The sequence below is a fragment of the Marmota marmota genome, unplaced genomic scaffold, assembly GCF_001458135.2.
Source record: "Marmota marmota marmota unplaced genomic scaffold, marMar, whole genome shotgun sequence".
In the NCBI taxonomy this organism is placed as follows: domain Eukaryota; kingdom Metazoa; phylum Chordata; class Mammalia; order Rodentia; family Sciuridae; genus Marmota; species Marmota marmota.
This window is the reverse complement of record NW_026000142.1, coordinates 16,416,256-16,433,168: the sequence shown is the minus strand read 5'-3', so window position 1 is coordinate 16,433,168 and position 16,913 is coordinate 16,416,256. Positions and strand designations below refer to the sequence as shown.

The following is a 16,913-nucleotide window of genomic DNA, read 5'->3' as shown; positions in this document are numbered from 1 at the left end:
AAAAAAAAAAAAAAAAAAAAAAAAAAAAAAAAAGTCTGAGAGTGAAGACCATCCACGTCTGTTTCTTTTTGTTTTTGTTTTCAGTAAACACTTAAAATTCATATTTGGGCAATAACTGACCAAAAGCTGTTGAAATATTCAGAGTTTGTTTAGGGCACATATAATGTTACTTTCTTTTAAAAGTAGTTCACTAGGAAACATTAATATGACATGACACAAAAAAAGCACCACTGACATATGTTGACAAGCAAAGCTTATTTAATTATTTGTTGGTAAGCCAAGGTTCACAGGGAAAAAAAGTAAAAGCAATTCAGACTGCAATTGCTTCAAACTGTGATTTTAAATATCATTATATAATAACATCAGTAGCATAACGATGGTGCAGGTAGAGTAAGGACAGATGTAGATTGATTTAACAAGACAAGTGTATACAACTGAAAAACACACAGTAATGGGGAAAAATGTTGGTTTTAATTTCATCATGCATTTAAATGGAACTCACATAGTTATCAAGGCTCCAGAACATCTATTTAAATAATGTCCTGTATAAGTAAATAATCTACATTCTACATGATAGAAGAGAAAGGAACACGATTATCTTAGTTACAAAGTGATAGATCTATTTTGTGAATTACTCATTCATAAGCGTAATTTTCTAAAAAGGATTTCAAAAAAAGTACATGTCTTCTTAATATTAAAAAGGGATTTTTGAAAAAATTAGTTTCTGAACATGAATTTATACATTTATTTTAGAATAGTAATTTGAAATAATACTGGATGTTTTTATGGTGATACTGTTGTACACAGTAACAAATGTAATATGTACAAACAATAAAGTAATTAAATCAACAATTTAAGTGTATGATTTAATGATATTAGTGAGTTAAAAGCACAATTTTGAAAACTGAGTATTCCTTCAAAGTTACTGATTAAAATGTCTGAAATCTATGAAAGAATGGGGACTTATTATTTCCACTACTACTTTTTAGCAAAAGCAACGAGTACTACAGATTTAGAAAACAAAAAATAACAGAATAATTCAATAAGATATAATATTACCAATGCAATGGAACATAATGATTAACAGAATACAACAGTACTAATAAAAACTATAAAATAACCAGCACTCACAAGTTTCTATATTAGCCACATATATTATAAAATTCACTAATCTTGTAGACACCACATCTATTTTACCCAAACAGAAGGTAGTAGTGCTGTCAAGACTTTTTATGGGAGGTTGGGAGGAGTGATACCAGGGATTGAACTTGAGGGCACTTGACCACTGAGCCACATCCCCGGCCTTATTTTGTATTTTTATTTAGAGACAGGGTCTCACTGAGTTAGTTGCTTAGCACCTTGCTTTTGCTGAGGCTAGCTTTGAACTTGCAATCCTCCTGCCTCAAACTTCTGAGCCTCTGGGATTACTGGTGTGTGCCACTGCACCCAGCTTGCTGTCGAGACTTCTACTGTTTATTGTGATGTCTACCATAGAAACAGTATTTAAGATAATCTAGTTTCCATAGTGATTTGTAAATATCTGGATTGAGATGCTATTGCAGGCTTAAAAATCTGAAAGAATAAATTCTAAGAGAACTAATATAGTCTTTATTAAGAACAGAGAAATCCCAGACTTTGGGTAAAAAGGAATAACTAATGAAGAATTTTTTTTTTTTTTTGTAGGAGTCGTAAGGAAATAGTCTATGCAGGTTTGTAAGCCTGGGCTTTTAAGAGGCATATCATTTCAAAACATCACATCAAATAATGTCATTTACTAAAACAAAATTACTGTAAAAAGTGCTTTAAGGGAAATAAGGCATCCATGGAGATCAAATGGTGGTCCAAGCTAGCATTTCATTATAGCAATGTTCATTAGTGTCTCAATCCTTTGAATAAATAAAAATTAAGTTATAACATTTTTTATTTGTACAAAGTGAATAGACTTAGTCAAAAAATCACTCAGAAATTACTTCTATAGAAAATATATATTTGATCTATTTTTTCATATGCAATAAGTTTTTCAAAAATAAAAAACATTCACACAGTTGAGAATTCTGGAATAGTGTCTAGAGTAAATAAGTACAAACAGTCTAAAGCAATTAATTTTTATAAATCCTGGGGGAAATTGTTTTATGTACAGAAACTAGAGCAGCATAATGAATCCAAGATAATATAATGAGGTGAATCCCTTCAATAGAATTCATAATAAAATGTGCAAATAAGGGTAGAAGAGATTTTCACATGCTATAGTTTAATCTATTCACGTGTAGTATTGGCTAACATAATCAATGTTGTGATGCTAATGACATTGTTTTCTGGGTGGATCAACCTGGGGAACTTTTGGTATTGTTGCCGTTCAATGTGGTGGCAATGTGGTAAAGTATAGTCAGGTACTTTGAAACTCACCTTTTATAAGATTTAGAGCTCACCTTCCATTTAAAACTAACCTGATTTTGAAAAACAATGCAAAATAAAGGCAATAGGAAAGATGGTTATGTGCAGGCCATGAGCAGGCCATAGTAAACATTATATTGCCATCATGATTGTAGTAATAATCATTAGCTATCAATATCAACAAGAGATACATTGGCTAGTTTTGTAGTCTGTGGTTTAGAAAAATACCTATTATAACATTTAATACCCTTGGACATATTTTCCAACTTAAAAAGCCAACGAGTTAGAACAACTCTGGCAAGGTGACCTCTGATCATGTCCTTTATTTGAGCTCTTGTTGGATTATAGTCCCTGCTACAGCATTTAGGCAGCAAAGTTAAAGCAGTGCACATCGGTTTTCCTTCTGTACATAAAACTGAAATATGCTACCACTAGTATAATTTGTAACTATTCATTTACATAATAACCTGTAAACATTTTAATGAATAGCTTTATGATAGGGATGACCAGAGAATATTTACACTTATATATGCATATATATGAATGTATACATATGTAAATACATATATACACTCTTCAATTCTACTACATGAAAACTACTTACACTGACAAAAGGAAAACTAATTATGTAAATTTTTAAACGGTCAAATTATGATAGCCAGTGCTTGTTTAGTTATTGCATATGCTTTGAGATCAAAAGATTTTCCCATAATACTTAGAAAAGATGCATGCAAATAAAACACAATCAGAAACAATTTGTTTTGTTTTGGGGAAATGGTAGGAGCAAATCAACTAAGAGAAAAGCACCCCTAGATCAAATTATAAAACAGAGATAAAAACATCTAAGATAAACCATTGAGGTGCTGTATACAGATGTTTCAAATGCCTTACATGATCTTAGGATCATGCACATACTTACTACAAAGTATTTTGGGAGCTGAAAAAGGAAATGAACACTAATGAAACCAGTTCCTAATAATCCAAAATAAAAGTCTCAATATTCACATAGCAATTTGAATTTGATGATAATTACAAACATTATAAGTAGGCTTGTTGTTCTTATTTTACAAATGGAAAAGTTCAATATTAAGAATCTATTTACTGAGTGTCTTGCACAAGATTTGCTGAATGATAAACAGTCTCATGTCTCAGAAAATTACCTGGTGATCCAAACTTTGGCCAAAAGAATATAAAGTCGGAAGAAAGCACCAATGTATCCAGTATTAAAACAGCCCCGTTTTTGTTTAGAATATATAAAGGCATATCAGGGAAGCACTTACCAGCATCATTGTCGGGCATGTCGACTATCAGTTGGTCGCTGTATTTTCCATATAAGCCATTAGTGCATATGGCTACTATTTGAAGGACATAACTCATGTTGGGTAGTAAATTATTGAGAATAGCACCCTAAAAGAAAAAATGTTAGTAAGTATCCAAGTGTGCTATTCTTAGATGACTCACAAACTAGATAGTTGTCCGAGAAAACTTTTTCTTATTTTTCAATGGAAAATATATTTTAACAACTTGAAGGAAATACTTACGCAATGCTATTAAGTTGACCTTGTGATATGTGTGAATTATGAAGATATTGGGAAGCCAGGTATTTAGGTTTTCTAATTTTAAGATTTAGATTAGAAAGCTTCATAAAATGAAATCAAATTCATAAATGAGAACCATAAACTAAAAATTAATATTTTGGAGAAACATGTAATATTTGCAAATAAGAAAAATATGAAAAATACAATGAAAAATAATTCTCTTTATCCTGAATGAATATATATATTATATATATATATATATATATATATATATATATATATATTTATATATATATATATATATATATATAATATATATATTTATATATATTATATGTGCATATATAAAAACACACAAGCAATAAAATAACTATTACCTTGTTCATATAATCATGAAATAAAAATATTTACTCATAAATTCCACAGCTTTCCATGTCTGAGTATCTCTGGATTCCTGACAACTGAACTAAATTGTTAAATTCTCTCTACTTTGTCCATATGGTATTAAACAAGATAATGATAACAACTGTGTGTAAATTCAGACTACCACAATTTGCAGTGCTCCAGTTGCCTGCATGTGGAGTCCAGTGTCCTTTGTCCTGCGTGGCAGCTTCCTGATCACATGCAGAGGAGGGTTTGTGAATCTGTCCCAATCTGTGGCCAACTCTTCCCTAGGAAAGCAAAACTTAATGCAGAGATGCTCAGGCACATAAGGAATTTGTACTTCTTCTTCTTCTTTTTTTAAAATTATGTGCATGGTGGAGGTAGCAGGGTGGATCTTCTGGTAGAATTACATATTTTGATACCTCCCTAAGTTCTGGCTCAATCAGCACTTCACATGTTACCTAGAAATGTGATGTAAAAAAAAGGACTTTTGAGTCCCTGCTCTAATTTTCCTGTGCTGGGACAGTGTGATGGAGGAAATTATTCATGACATTTGGGGCACTGAGATTCTGATCCCAATTCTACCCACAACTGTAAAGTCTCAGGGTGGGTATTTAGCAGTTCTCTAAGTCCTTTTACCTGTAGATGGAGGATACACTAAATGGTCTTCAGTCAGTAAGACTTCTGCACAAATGTAGCTACACTCATAAGGTTGTGTGCAAAGTCATGGTCTTCCTGTAATTCACTGTCATTTTGAGATAATTTAGTGTACTTCTGTTTCCCTGGGAGACCTTCACACAAAGTCAAAAGCAATCAAGGGTAACAACACACAAGCATCTGTAAGTGCTTACCTTGGAAATCAATCTACAATATCACACATGAAAACAATCAATCTTATAGTTACCAAATCTTGATAGCCATCTGTCAAAAATTCATGCTTGGTTTGGTCTTCTCCTTCTAACTGCTGGTACAGGACTGCAAACTTCTCAATCATGGTATCATAAACAACTCGAGGTCTTTCCCATGTGACAAGAAGGCTGGTATAATTCTCTGGGTCAGCCTGCACATTTTCTGGTTCTGAACTACAAACTTCAGAGGAAAAAAAATAAATAATAGTTATTGATATAACAGTTGACTTCTAGGACTTTAATAAGTAAAACACATCCTGTGAAGGTTTTTGTTGTATATTACTTCAATATAAGGCATAAGGTAATGCTTTGGCATCATGGAACTTTTGCTTATGCTTAAAATTGTATCAGTAAGTTTTTCATTATTGCAAAAAAAAAAATATCTGAGGAAGGCTATTTTATAAAGAGAGGAAGCTTTAGCTCCCGGTTCTGGAGGCTGAAAGTCCAAAGAGCAAGGCACAGGGTCTGTTGAGGGTCCCCTTGGCCATATCACGTCATGCAGGAATACATGTGTATCTTTGTGTCTGTGTTGTTCCCCTCACTGTTCTTATAAAGCACCAGGATTCAATCATGGGTCTCTATGGCCTAATACAATCGCTTCCCAAAGGCCCTACTTTCAAATACCATAGTCACTCACCCTTTTAGTAAGGATTGAACTAGGGATTGAACTCCCACATGGGTTCAAAATAACTGAACCAGAGCAAAAATGCTCTTTCCTTCCCTGCTGCCTCTCTCTGTTTGACTCTACCTTTCCATTCAGGAAAGGTCTTGACCAAATAATACCTCCTCTAAGATACACACTGTTATCTCTGAAAAAGTGATTCTCTGTCATCTCAACTGTCTGTTTCGTTTTACCATGATTATTGCTTTATTTGCACCTGTTCATACTGCTTCTTTTCTGATTAACTTAGCTTAAGGTTAAGCAAATAATTCCCAGGAATTAGAAGACTTGTCTTTCTAAAATGCATTTATAATGTGACTGGAATAACATGGAGGAGAAGAATTACAAAATTTTATCATACTTTGCTAATGAAGCAAAGTAATAAATGCAATCCCTTCACAGGTTAGACAGATTTGCAAAACAGAGAAGAAGAAAGCCCTCTTTAGGACAAAGATTAGTTAACAAGCTCACAACCAGTCTTTGTCGTCAGATGATACCTGAAGTTATAAAGCCACAAGATGGGAGCATTCGGTTGACTTAGGCCAACCAATCATCACGCACACCAAAGCTACAGGGTTTCAATGAAAAGATGCCCGCAACTACATCTGAATGTGGTATTTTTTCAGTCTGCAGTTTACCTCATGAACACAGGAGGGCACCCACAACTAACAATTGGCTATTTACATTGTAACATTTTATATGCAGTATTTAGTACATATTCCATATGTACTCTAGGACTGCAATAGAATATGAATGATTCATAAAAATATGAATATATAATTTAAACAGACGGGTAACTATGAGTTAGAAAATTGATTTTTCACTGGATACCTTTAGACTATTTTGTTGTTGTTGTTTCGGAAGAGCTTAGAGAGAGATGTTCCTTTGGAATAAGAGGACAACTCTTTTGTTGTCGAAAATATGAACTGAGACTAAGAAAATGTCTTCTAATTTAGGTTTAGACAATGAGCATCATGTATGCTATCTTCTGACACTTCCATGAATGTCCACCAGATGGCAGAAGACCATCAAAATATCAACGTGGGCTATTCACATAAACTAGCACTGGGAACACAGGATTGCTTGACTCTTGCTTCTAATGAATGCCAAGTCCATTTTCAGGATGTGGAAAGTGATTCTACACAATATAAATTGTTGATTTTGTTCTCCTAAAATTGATCCCATTTTTTTAAGAATGTGGGAATGATTTAAAGTGAATTATACTCTTCAAGATGAAACCAGTTTAAAAGTAATTAGTTTCATGCATGCACACAAAAACAAACAAACTCTAAAGGAAAATACAAAAATATTAGTTATAAAATGCCCAAAAGACTATTTCCTAAGCAGAAAAAGCTACTTGGGCTGGAATGTCTATGCTTATCTTGCCTTAACAGCAGCAATCAAACAGTAAGACTTCAAAGAGTATGAACAGTATTAATAGAAAATAGGACTCCAAAAAGAAGTTTATATATTTTTGCTAGCAGGTTTTCATTCCTTTACTTTCTTTATTGTAAATATTTAAGAGTTTATTAGCTGTTAAAAATAATCCAAACTTGTATTTTAATTAGAAATTTATTTTAAAGGCATTCCTTTTTCCAACATTTAGTAATGTATTATAAATCTGCATCTTCTTGTTTAGTTGATTAAACACAGAATTTTATGGGGGAAAGACTATATGTACTTTAGAAAGTGTTCAAGTTATAAAAGGCCTCTTCTCTGTCTGTAGTCTATGATCTTTGCAAATGATTGCCCTTCTACATGTTAGGACTAGATCTTTTAAATCACAGTCTGGTTCATCCCATGTCCTACTTGGCTTTCACACATCAAGCTGGGCAGTGACCATGGGAGAAGTGAGTCATATGCACCAAAATTTCCAGGTTTTCCCTATATTTCCTATTGGAATCCACCTACTTATCTTTTTAAAGGGATACAGACTTTATATAATATATATACATACATACATACTCTGGATTGTAAAACAAAAGAAGGAATTTCCAGATCAATATGGAGATAGACATCAAGCCCCCACAGAACAGAATAATAACAGAATATGCTTTCCTTGAGAGAGGGATGTTGGGAACTCTGTTTAGGTCTCACACCTTCTTCAGGACTCATCTTGCATCCTGATTCCTTTCACTAGCTACATGTGATCTGGGTCACAGTTACTTGTATCTAGGGAACACTGGTCAGGGAGGAGAGCCTGGTTCCTGTAGGGCTCTGATTGTGAGATAGTCTCTGGCACATCCCAGGGCCCATGTAAAGTACAGAGTTCAAGGAAATACTTCAGAACCATACAAATGCACAGGATCCTACCCACAAAGTCTCATTTATCAAGAAGTTATAAATGTCCTGGTTTAAGAACATTTTTAAATTGTACTTTCTACTGCTGGGTTCCAGGCACTACTTATTTGGTGCCAAGAACTCTTGATATACAGATGCAGAAGGTGCTATCCTTCTCTTTAAGAAACTCAATCCTGTAATAGATTTCTAACCCTTAAGATTTAGTAAGTGCTAAGATGTAATGCGTGTCCTTAATTTCTAAATTCTCCATTGCATTCATAGGGGAATGCACAATAAACTTTTAAAAGAATTACTCTGTTACTTAGACAAAGTTAGGTTGTGTCTGTCAAAATCCTACTTACTTTCCACTCAAGGTTGTAAAGCTTCACCAACTTTTCGCTGTCATAAAGTTCTGTGGCTTATCATTTATCCTCTTATTACTTATATCAAAAAAGAACACCTAGTACATAGGAATGTACATGACTCGTGGAAAAAGTACCAAAAGATTAAAAGGCAAAGTACTGATGTCATGAAAAAAAAGGAAAAAGTGAAGAGAAAAAAAAAAAAAAGAAACAGAGGAGAAATACAACTGCATGTCTTGGTAGTGAAGAGGCATATCTCTTTGTTTATCAAGAAGGCTGATGCAGATGGCAAGGGGATTCTGGGTTACATTTGCCTCCCTTGATCTCCTGCCTGCCTTGGAAGAAACACAGGAGAAGGTATAGTCTGAGTTCCATGTATTATGATTAAAAATGTGGGTGGACAGGAAAAAACAGGGCAATGATTCTTGGGGAATGGCAGAGAAAAATGTCATAATTACTTGAGACTACTCTAGGTTCAGGTCACTTATTTCCCATTAATATAATATTCTGTATAGTTTAATATATTTCGTGACAACAGTACTATATGAATGGACACTTGGAAATCTACCAGATCCTTATTTGAAGTTTATGAGCCTTATTTAAAAAATATCCAGGTACATTGACAATTACTGTGAGAGAAGCTTAAGGATTATAGACCCAGAACATAAACACAAGGTTGAGATCTCTTGTCTGGGGGGTGGGGGGCAGGGATTTTAATAAAGCTAATGTCAACATTGATACAAATGTTAAATATATTACAAAAGTTCTATCCCTGCTCTGAATGGTTACATCATTCCCTTTAGATAAAAGACAAAAAAAAACAACAACAACAAAAAAAAAAACTTTCAAATTCTACTATTTCACAATCTTCTCCAGAGACACAGAGTAACTTCCTCAACAGCTCAATTTGTAACACATAATCTAAGGAACAAATAATCTTCATTTTACTTGTCTCATTATAATTATAGTGTTTATGGTACATATGACCTTAACAACAGCTATTCACAACTGCTGACCTTCAAGAAGGTTCATCTACTAGTGTATAATTCATCATGACCTTTTTCAGGAAATGGTAGAAAAATTTCTCATAATTCACATACTTACACTGCAAAGACAACCCCATCATGCTACTATGCCTTTTATATTTTGTCACTTAAAAAATAGTTCACATTAACTATATTACGGTGCTAGCAAACGAGATTTCAAGTACTCTATAATTTTGTTCGACAAATTATTTTAGAATGCCCTGAACATGGGAAATTTGAACAGCACTCCATAGTCGCTCTGATCTCTTGCCTCTCATCCATGCATCCACATGACAGTAATACTAGTTCTCGGTCAGGTGCACATCAAATCCAAGGCATGGGGCTTCTTTGCAAACTCCAGCTCACTCAAGCCTCATGGCATCCCTATGAGGAGACCATCTTTAACTTTTGCCCTTTATAAAAGGTAAAGCAACAGGCTTGGAGAGATTAAGTAACTTGACAATTTTTATACAACCAATAAGTAGTGGTGGTGGGGTTTGAAAGCCAATGTCAACTGGGCTTTAAAAGCCCAAGCTTTTATCCCACTACATTTCACCCTGATTTTATAATGAGAGCATTAAGAGGGCAGCATGTAGAAATCTGGGGCTGCAGGGTGAGAGATAAAGTCCTTCACCTTCTTTTACACTTTTACCATGTTCACATTGATATTCACACATGGTACGTATTATTTAAAGGACGGCTTTAATAACTCCTTCAACACCAGATGGTTCTATTTAATTCCATGATGCCAAAAAATGCCTTGTTAATAACTGGTAGCTTTACATAAAAATGAAAAATTAGAGGCTCAAAATTCTAGTGAAATGTGTATTTATTTACAAATATTTATTGAGTGTCCTCTGTGAAAGCAAAAATGAAAAAAGGGCTCATCTCTGACCTCACAGGGTGCACATACATGCATAGATCTCACATGGTTTTTCAACGATTTGCAGCATATATTGCAAAATTCAATTTTAACAAAATATGTATATTAAGAACAAGATTCTGACAATTTCCATGCTGGATCTTCTCTCTTGGTCAAAATGAGGATGTTAGATATTTATAATTGTAAAAAAATATAAATAATAACTTGAATGTCCAAAACTAAGGAACTGGTTTTATACATTTTAACCATACAGTGGGTTAGCACATAAAAATTAAAATGCCAAATTAAAGACAGATTTATGTCACTATGTAAAATAAATAGATGTCAATACAGACAATAAAAAACAGATATGTAATACAGTCCTGTTTTTGTGAGATATAATGTAATTTTAATTTAAGAGAAAAATTTGGAAGATTATTCACCAAAATCCTCATGGTGGCTCTATATGAGTAGTGACATTAATAGGGAATTTTTATTTTCTAAAGTGCACTTATCTATATTTTCTACCTTCATTTTATGTAATGAAAACTTTTTTTCATTTAAATATAGTAAAAATTACATCCTGAACATAAATTCTATCTTCAATTCTTATTATCAAACTCAGTTCTAAAAACAGAAGGTAGGTGGTGTATTCACTAATAAAAGGAACACCACAGGACTGTGCACAAAACAAGGAATAATAAATTTCATTGAATGCAAATATTCACAGTTGAAAAAGCAAGACTTGTTCCAGTTTGTGAACAACAGCTCAAAAATTCTACAGATTCACAACTCCTCCTTTTCTACTGCAAATAAATAGTAGCTCATTTTTTATTGTGATTTAAGTAAATGCAGAATGTTTTGCAATGAGAATCTGCAAAACTTACTATATAATAACCTTGATATGATGAATGTTTATTATTGTTAAATACAATAATAATTTTAGCTGAATATTCAGTAAGTTAAAATGAAGAAAGTGAATTATGAAACTATTTCTTTTTTCTCAGTCACTAGGAAACTATTTCTTAATTTTGTTATGGGATAGACAAGCTATGCCTTTAAAATTACAATTTTTTTTCCCCTGGACCATCTTCAATTGTGAATATGAATTACAGCTGTATCATATTCTTTTGAAGGCTTTGAAATTTTTTAATTATTTAAAATGCACCCAACAAAGACCTTGGTTCTGAACTGTCTGGACATCTAAGGCCATTCATCCCTCCTGTGCTTGCTGTTACCAACACATATACTCTTCATATCCCCAAAGGCTAATAAGAAAGTCTCTGCCAATTCTTTAATTCACCCATTTGCTCTTCCTTCATCTAGGAGTCTGAGAGGGATCTTACTACCAATCAAGTACTTTATCAGGTGCTACAGGAAATACTGAAATCTGTCAGGTAGAGATCCATCAAGAAACCAAGACTGGGAAATAAAGACCTCTGAAGCAAGATAAGAGAAAACAGGAATGGGGTGGCATATGACTGCCGGAAGGAGATTGTGATGGTTCAGCAGAAAGGACAACTTTCAGCGATGGAGAATAGGGATAGCCTTGTGATGAGTGGTGGTATATAAGTCAATTAATATTTGACAGTGGCTCACATTAAATAAAAATGATAGTTGATTGAATATTTACCGGCACAGCTAAGATGCATCCAACTCATATAGCCTGAGTTTTCTAATAGGCAGATGTCACTGCAACCTCAAAAATCACATATTTTTATAAAGATGGAGCTTTAAGATAATAAATGTGTATACAATCTGTGTACCAGATTTCTTTAAAAGGCATTCTTTACCACTTCTGGCCCCTCTTGTGGTGATATGTCTTGTTAAGTATAGAGCCCTTTGATTGCTGAGCTCACTGGGATTGGAATGGGTAAGCAAGTTTTAAGGATTTAGGGTCAAGCTAATTCTTCAACCTTAAAACGCCATGAAAACTGAAGTAGTATAAGGGTAGAAGCTGAGAATCTGCAAGGAAGACTGACCAAAGAGCAAGGTCAGAAAAATGTGAGGGCCAGTGCTCTGGGATCCAGCAACAGAGACTGCAGGAGAGATGGGTTTGCGTAACCTAATTTTAGAATAAAACGGATGATCTTAAAGACATAAAAATAATATTAATAAAAACTAGTATTTTTTGCTTATCCTAAGGATATATGATAAAAAATAACACTTTATAAATAATGCTTTCTAGATTGTACATAGATTTCTTGGTGAGATGCCTAAATCTTTAGTCACAATACAAACATGCTAAAATGATTGCTTGACAGCTTCCTGAGGACGCTGGACAATTGCTGTATCTAGGAATAGGTACCCAGCTGAAACAGCCTATGAATGTACATTTTTATTATAAAATTTATTTTTTAAAAAGTTTGCATTTTGTAACTCACTTCAATTTAAATGAGTGAGTCTAGTTTGAATAGCTGTTTTTCCTTAGTTAGCTCTACTATTTAATTATTGTAGAACCAAGTCACAGACAAACAGGTGATCAATCATTTATTTATTCTTCCTCTGACAGCCATAAGAGTGTTGCCACAGGGATAGGAAATTCTGTGACAACACACACATGTGGTCTATGGAAATAAGATTGATTCCCACAAGCTCCACTCAAGGAAATTGTTTTCATCCTTTATAGGTCCCATCACAGATTTATGTAACTTGAAAGACCCAAGTAGTTTAGAAAGTGTTGCTCTGTGTTTGACCCTAGGATTAACAAAGCACTCCAAAGCCAATACTATATGTTTTAAGTTTTATATCTTTCAGGTCATCAGTTTTTATTATAAAATCAAGTATGCTGAAATTACACTCCTTTATAAGTATAAAGCATGGTGGAGAAAGCTTTGGAAGACTTAAACATCAGGACACCCAGGTTCAAACACTGAATCTATCCCTTTCCATTTGTGTTATCTTGGGCAACCCACTTAACTTCAGCTACCCAGACTGTGAAATGAGAAAAATGAGGCCCATATCATTAAATGCATGACAAGAGGTTTAAATCAAATATTCTATGCTTCAATGCCTGGTAAATTCATATAATACATGATAGCTATTATGGTTTCTGCTATTATTATTTTAAGCTTTTAACATTTAACTGTGAAACAATGATGATCTACATTAACTCAGAACTACATATAAGTGTGCACATTAAGTAGTGCAGAAAGAACCCATCAAGTGTAATCTGATATGTTTTTATTACATGGAAATGGATTCTTTTGGGCATGCACTGAATATTCAGTGAATGTGAGCTTTACTTAGCTGAGCAATGGAAGTAAAGAGATAAAAGACTTAGTTACTTATTGTTTCCTGGGCCTCAGAGCTCAGTAGGGGAAGTAAACAAGCACTCAGGTAGATATCTGCCATTGTGGGGTGATTTGGATGATGTCTGGATGCACAGAAAGTGGGAACACTCGGGCACACTGTACAAGTGCAACTGAGCATCGTTCACTTCATATTCTAAGGGCAGGGTGCATCCTCAAGTGTAAAGTCCTGTGCCTGGGCCAGAGCTGGACTTGGAGAGTGCACTTTTCTATCTGCAGGAAGACAGTTGGGGAGGGTAAACATTAAAACTAGTAAGATCTAATCAGGAACTACCATGCATTAGCAGCTTGCATCTTATTCTAGAAGAAATGTGAAGCTACTGAAGTGTTTCAAAAAGTATAATTGAAAAAAGTACAGGAAAGAAAAGAAATATTATTTGTTCATTTTGTTATTTGGTCATTGCATTTTGGAAAAGAAGGAGGTTCAATCTATTTTCTTTTTGTAACAATTGTCTGTTATTTACCCAAAAGGATATTATAGAATTTAGTATTGCTGGAAGAAATATAATTAAATTTCCTCACTTTTGGGCAATTTAATTTGAAATTTAATGTCACATTAAATGCAGCCATTCATCATTGTTGTCTTGATCTCTATTTATTTTTGTTAAAGGACAAATAATTCTTGCAAGTACTACATTAAAACATTACAAGTATACTGTTTTAATGCCCAATCTTCAAAAGAAGCCAATTAATAATTTCACATTATACATGGCAAAAAATACAGCATAGGGCTTAGATCAAAGAAGACTGTCTACTTGGAAAAACTTTAAGTCCCCAAAGCAAAGGCCACTTCAACTATTTTTTTCATGAACGAATATAACCTCAATATAAATGAAAAGGACATGTCAGTAGATATATCTTATTGTGTCCTCTGGACATTTCTAAAGGTTTCTGACTGCTGTGTCAGCTTCAAAAGACACAAAGAACACTCTTGGGACTGCCCCTCTGTCCCCACCATCCCTGGCATTGGCTCCATTGGCTGGGTCAGACCAAAGTAAACTTCCTTTCTCTAATAAAGGAAACTGGGTGGAAGACTCGTTTTTAATTCATTAATAATTCAGCACATTCATTTTCAACACCTGTTAGGTGCTAGGTTCTTCCTCAGAAGCTAGCAACACAGGGAATACTTTAAAACTCAAATCATGTGTGAAGAGTCTGACTTCAAATGTGGTTCTGTGAAGGAGGTCCCCTGATTACTCCACGCACAAGGATCTCCCCAAGCTCTGAACACCCCTATCTCTTATTAACTTCTCTATTACAGCTCTTGCCCAGGAAGATTCTGTAAAGTGAATCTGGAGGGCTTCATGTGGCTCTGTCACTTATTACTGTGTGCTTTGGAAATACTGCTCAGTTTTTTTCTTCATCTGTAGATTGGGATTATTCATATGGGGAATAATGAATTTTTCTGGTTGCCATTTTGGAGATGTGGTAACTGGGATTCGGAGCTCAATATCTTACCCAATGTAATAAAGCTAATTAAAATATTTCTAAAACTATAAAACCTGTATGTTGTTCATTATACTCAAATTACTATCCACACTGAATCTGTGAGGGTTGTAGAAAACTTCTATTTCAATACATACCTGCTTCATGAATCTCTTCCTTTCCAGTGTATGAGGAAAACACCTGTCTAGAGAACTTGTACTGTTGTTCCCGAAAATTATTCTGTAAGTAGTCCATCAACATGACGTAACCAGACTGCTGCATGGTGAGAACTTCACAAAATACAGCCAACTGGAAAGAAGATCAGATAATTTAATATACCTGCTTCAAAGCCATCAGTAAGGTGTTTAAAACAGATACTCTGTAATAAAGGTAGAAAATAACTCCTTTTAAACTGCTTCAAATGACTTCATTAATGTGACTTTCCAAGATTACCTGGCTTTCAGAGATGCTAACTGTATCTTTAAGAACAATCCATTCAACAGTGTCCGTGCAGGGAGGAGATGTCAAGGAGCCATTGTAAATATAATACTTGTCAGTTGAGTTTGGAAGAAGGTTCAGCAAAATGAATGGTTCTAAGGCAGCTTGCTTCCCTACAAAGCAATAATATACATCTCAGATGGAATACCAACACTGGAACTTAGCTAGTTAAAGCTTCTAGGAAACAGAGACACCTGCTTGGCTGTGCATATAATCAGAACTGAAATTTTAAGAACTGAAATTTAAGAACATTTGTGAGATAAATCTAGCATACTCTAAATTGCCTTAAATATATCACTGCAAAGTGTTTATGTCTTATCTTTGCCATATGATGCCAAAGAGAATATTTTATATACAAAAATATTCAGAAATCATAGGATCATCTCAATAGGTACAGTTATATCATTTGATAAAACTCAGTAATTTCAGTTCATAGAAATACAAAGGCACCTTATTTTATTCAAAAGCCTGTAATGAACATCATATTTAAGGTTGACTTATTGAAAGCTTTTCCCCTAGAAATCAAGACTGAGACAAAGATGTCTTGCTATACCACTCTTATTCAACACTGAGCAATCATGTAAGAGATTGCTTATAAAAGAGATAAAACTTACAAGGATTGTAAAGGAATAAATGATGTCAGGACACTCTGAAAGTAACATAATTGTGCATGTAAAATAGAGAACACAATTTACAGGCCATCAGAATTAATGAATTTAGCAAAGTCACTGTACCTAAGACCTATATACAAAAACCAACTACTGTCCTCTGTCTATATCCAAAGGACTTAAAATCAGCATACTATAGTAACACAGCCACATCAATGTTCATAGCAATCCAATTCACAATAGCTAAACTGTGGAAGCAACCTAGATGCCCTTCAATAGATGAATGAATAAAGAATTGTGGTATATATACACGATGGAATATGACTCAGCATTGAAAGAGAATAAAATTATGGCATTTGCAGGTAAATGGATAGAGTTGGAGAATATTATGCTAAGCGAAGTAAGCCAATACCAGAAAAACAAAGGCCAAATGTTCTCTCTTGTAAGTGGATGCAGGGATGGTAGGGGAGGTTGCATAGGGGCAAGAAAGATGGCAGAATGAGGTGGACAACATTAACCTAGGCACATGTATGACTGCACATATGGTGCAACTCTATATCATGTACAATCAAAGAAATGAAAAGTTGTGCTGCAATTGTGTACAATGAATCAATATGCATTCTGCTGTCATATATACTTTAAAAAATAAATTAATTA

At 34.1% G+C, this 16,913-nt stretch overlaps 1 protein-coding gene across 4 annotated transcripts in view; it reads right to left on the bottom strand.

Annotated features, from left to right (window-relative positions):
- The window catches only part of Ptprz1 (protein tyrosine phosphatase receptor type Z1), a 176,461-nt gene that overhangs the window by 52,097 nt on the left and 107,451 nt on the right, over positions 1-16,913 (bottom strand). For all 4 annotated transcript variants that reach the window (XM_015488281.2, XM_048786040.1, XM_048786042.1 and 1 more), the window contains exons 7-10: positions 15,604-15,761; positions 15,309-15,459; positions 5,221-5,405; positions 3,675-3,801 (exon numbers count right to left, since the gene is read on the bottom strand). In XM_015488281.2, coding sequence (XP_015343767.1) covers positions 3,675-3,801; positions 5,221-5,405; positions 15,309-15,459; positions 15,604-15,761 — 621 coding nt within the window. The remainder of the gene's footprint in view (positions 1-3,674; positions 3,802-5,220; positions 5,406-15,308; positions 15,460-15,603; positions 15,762-16,913) is intronic.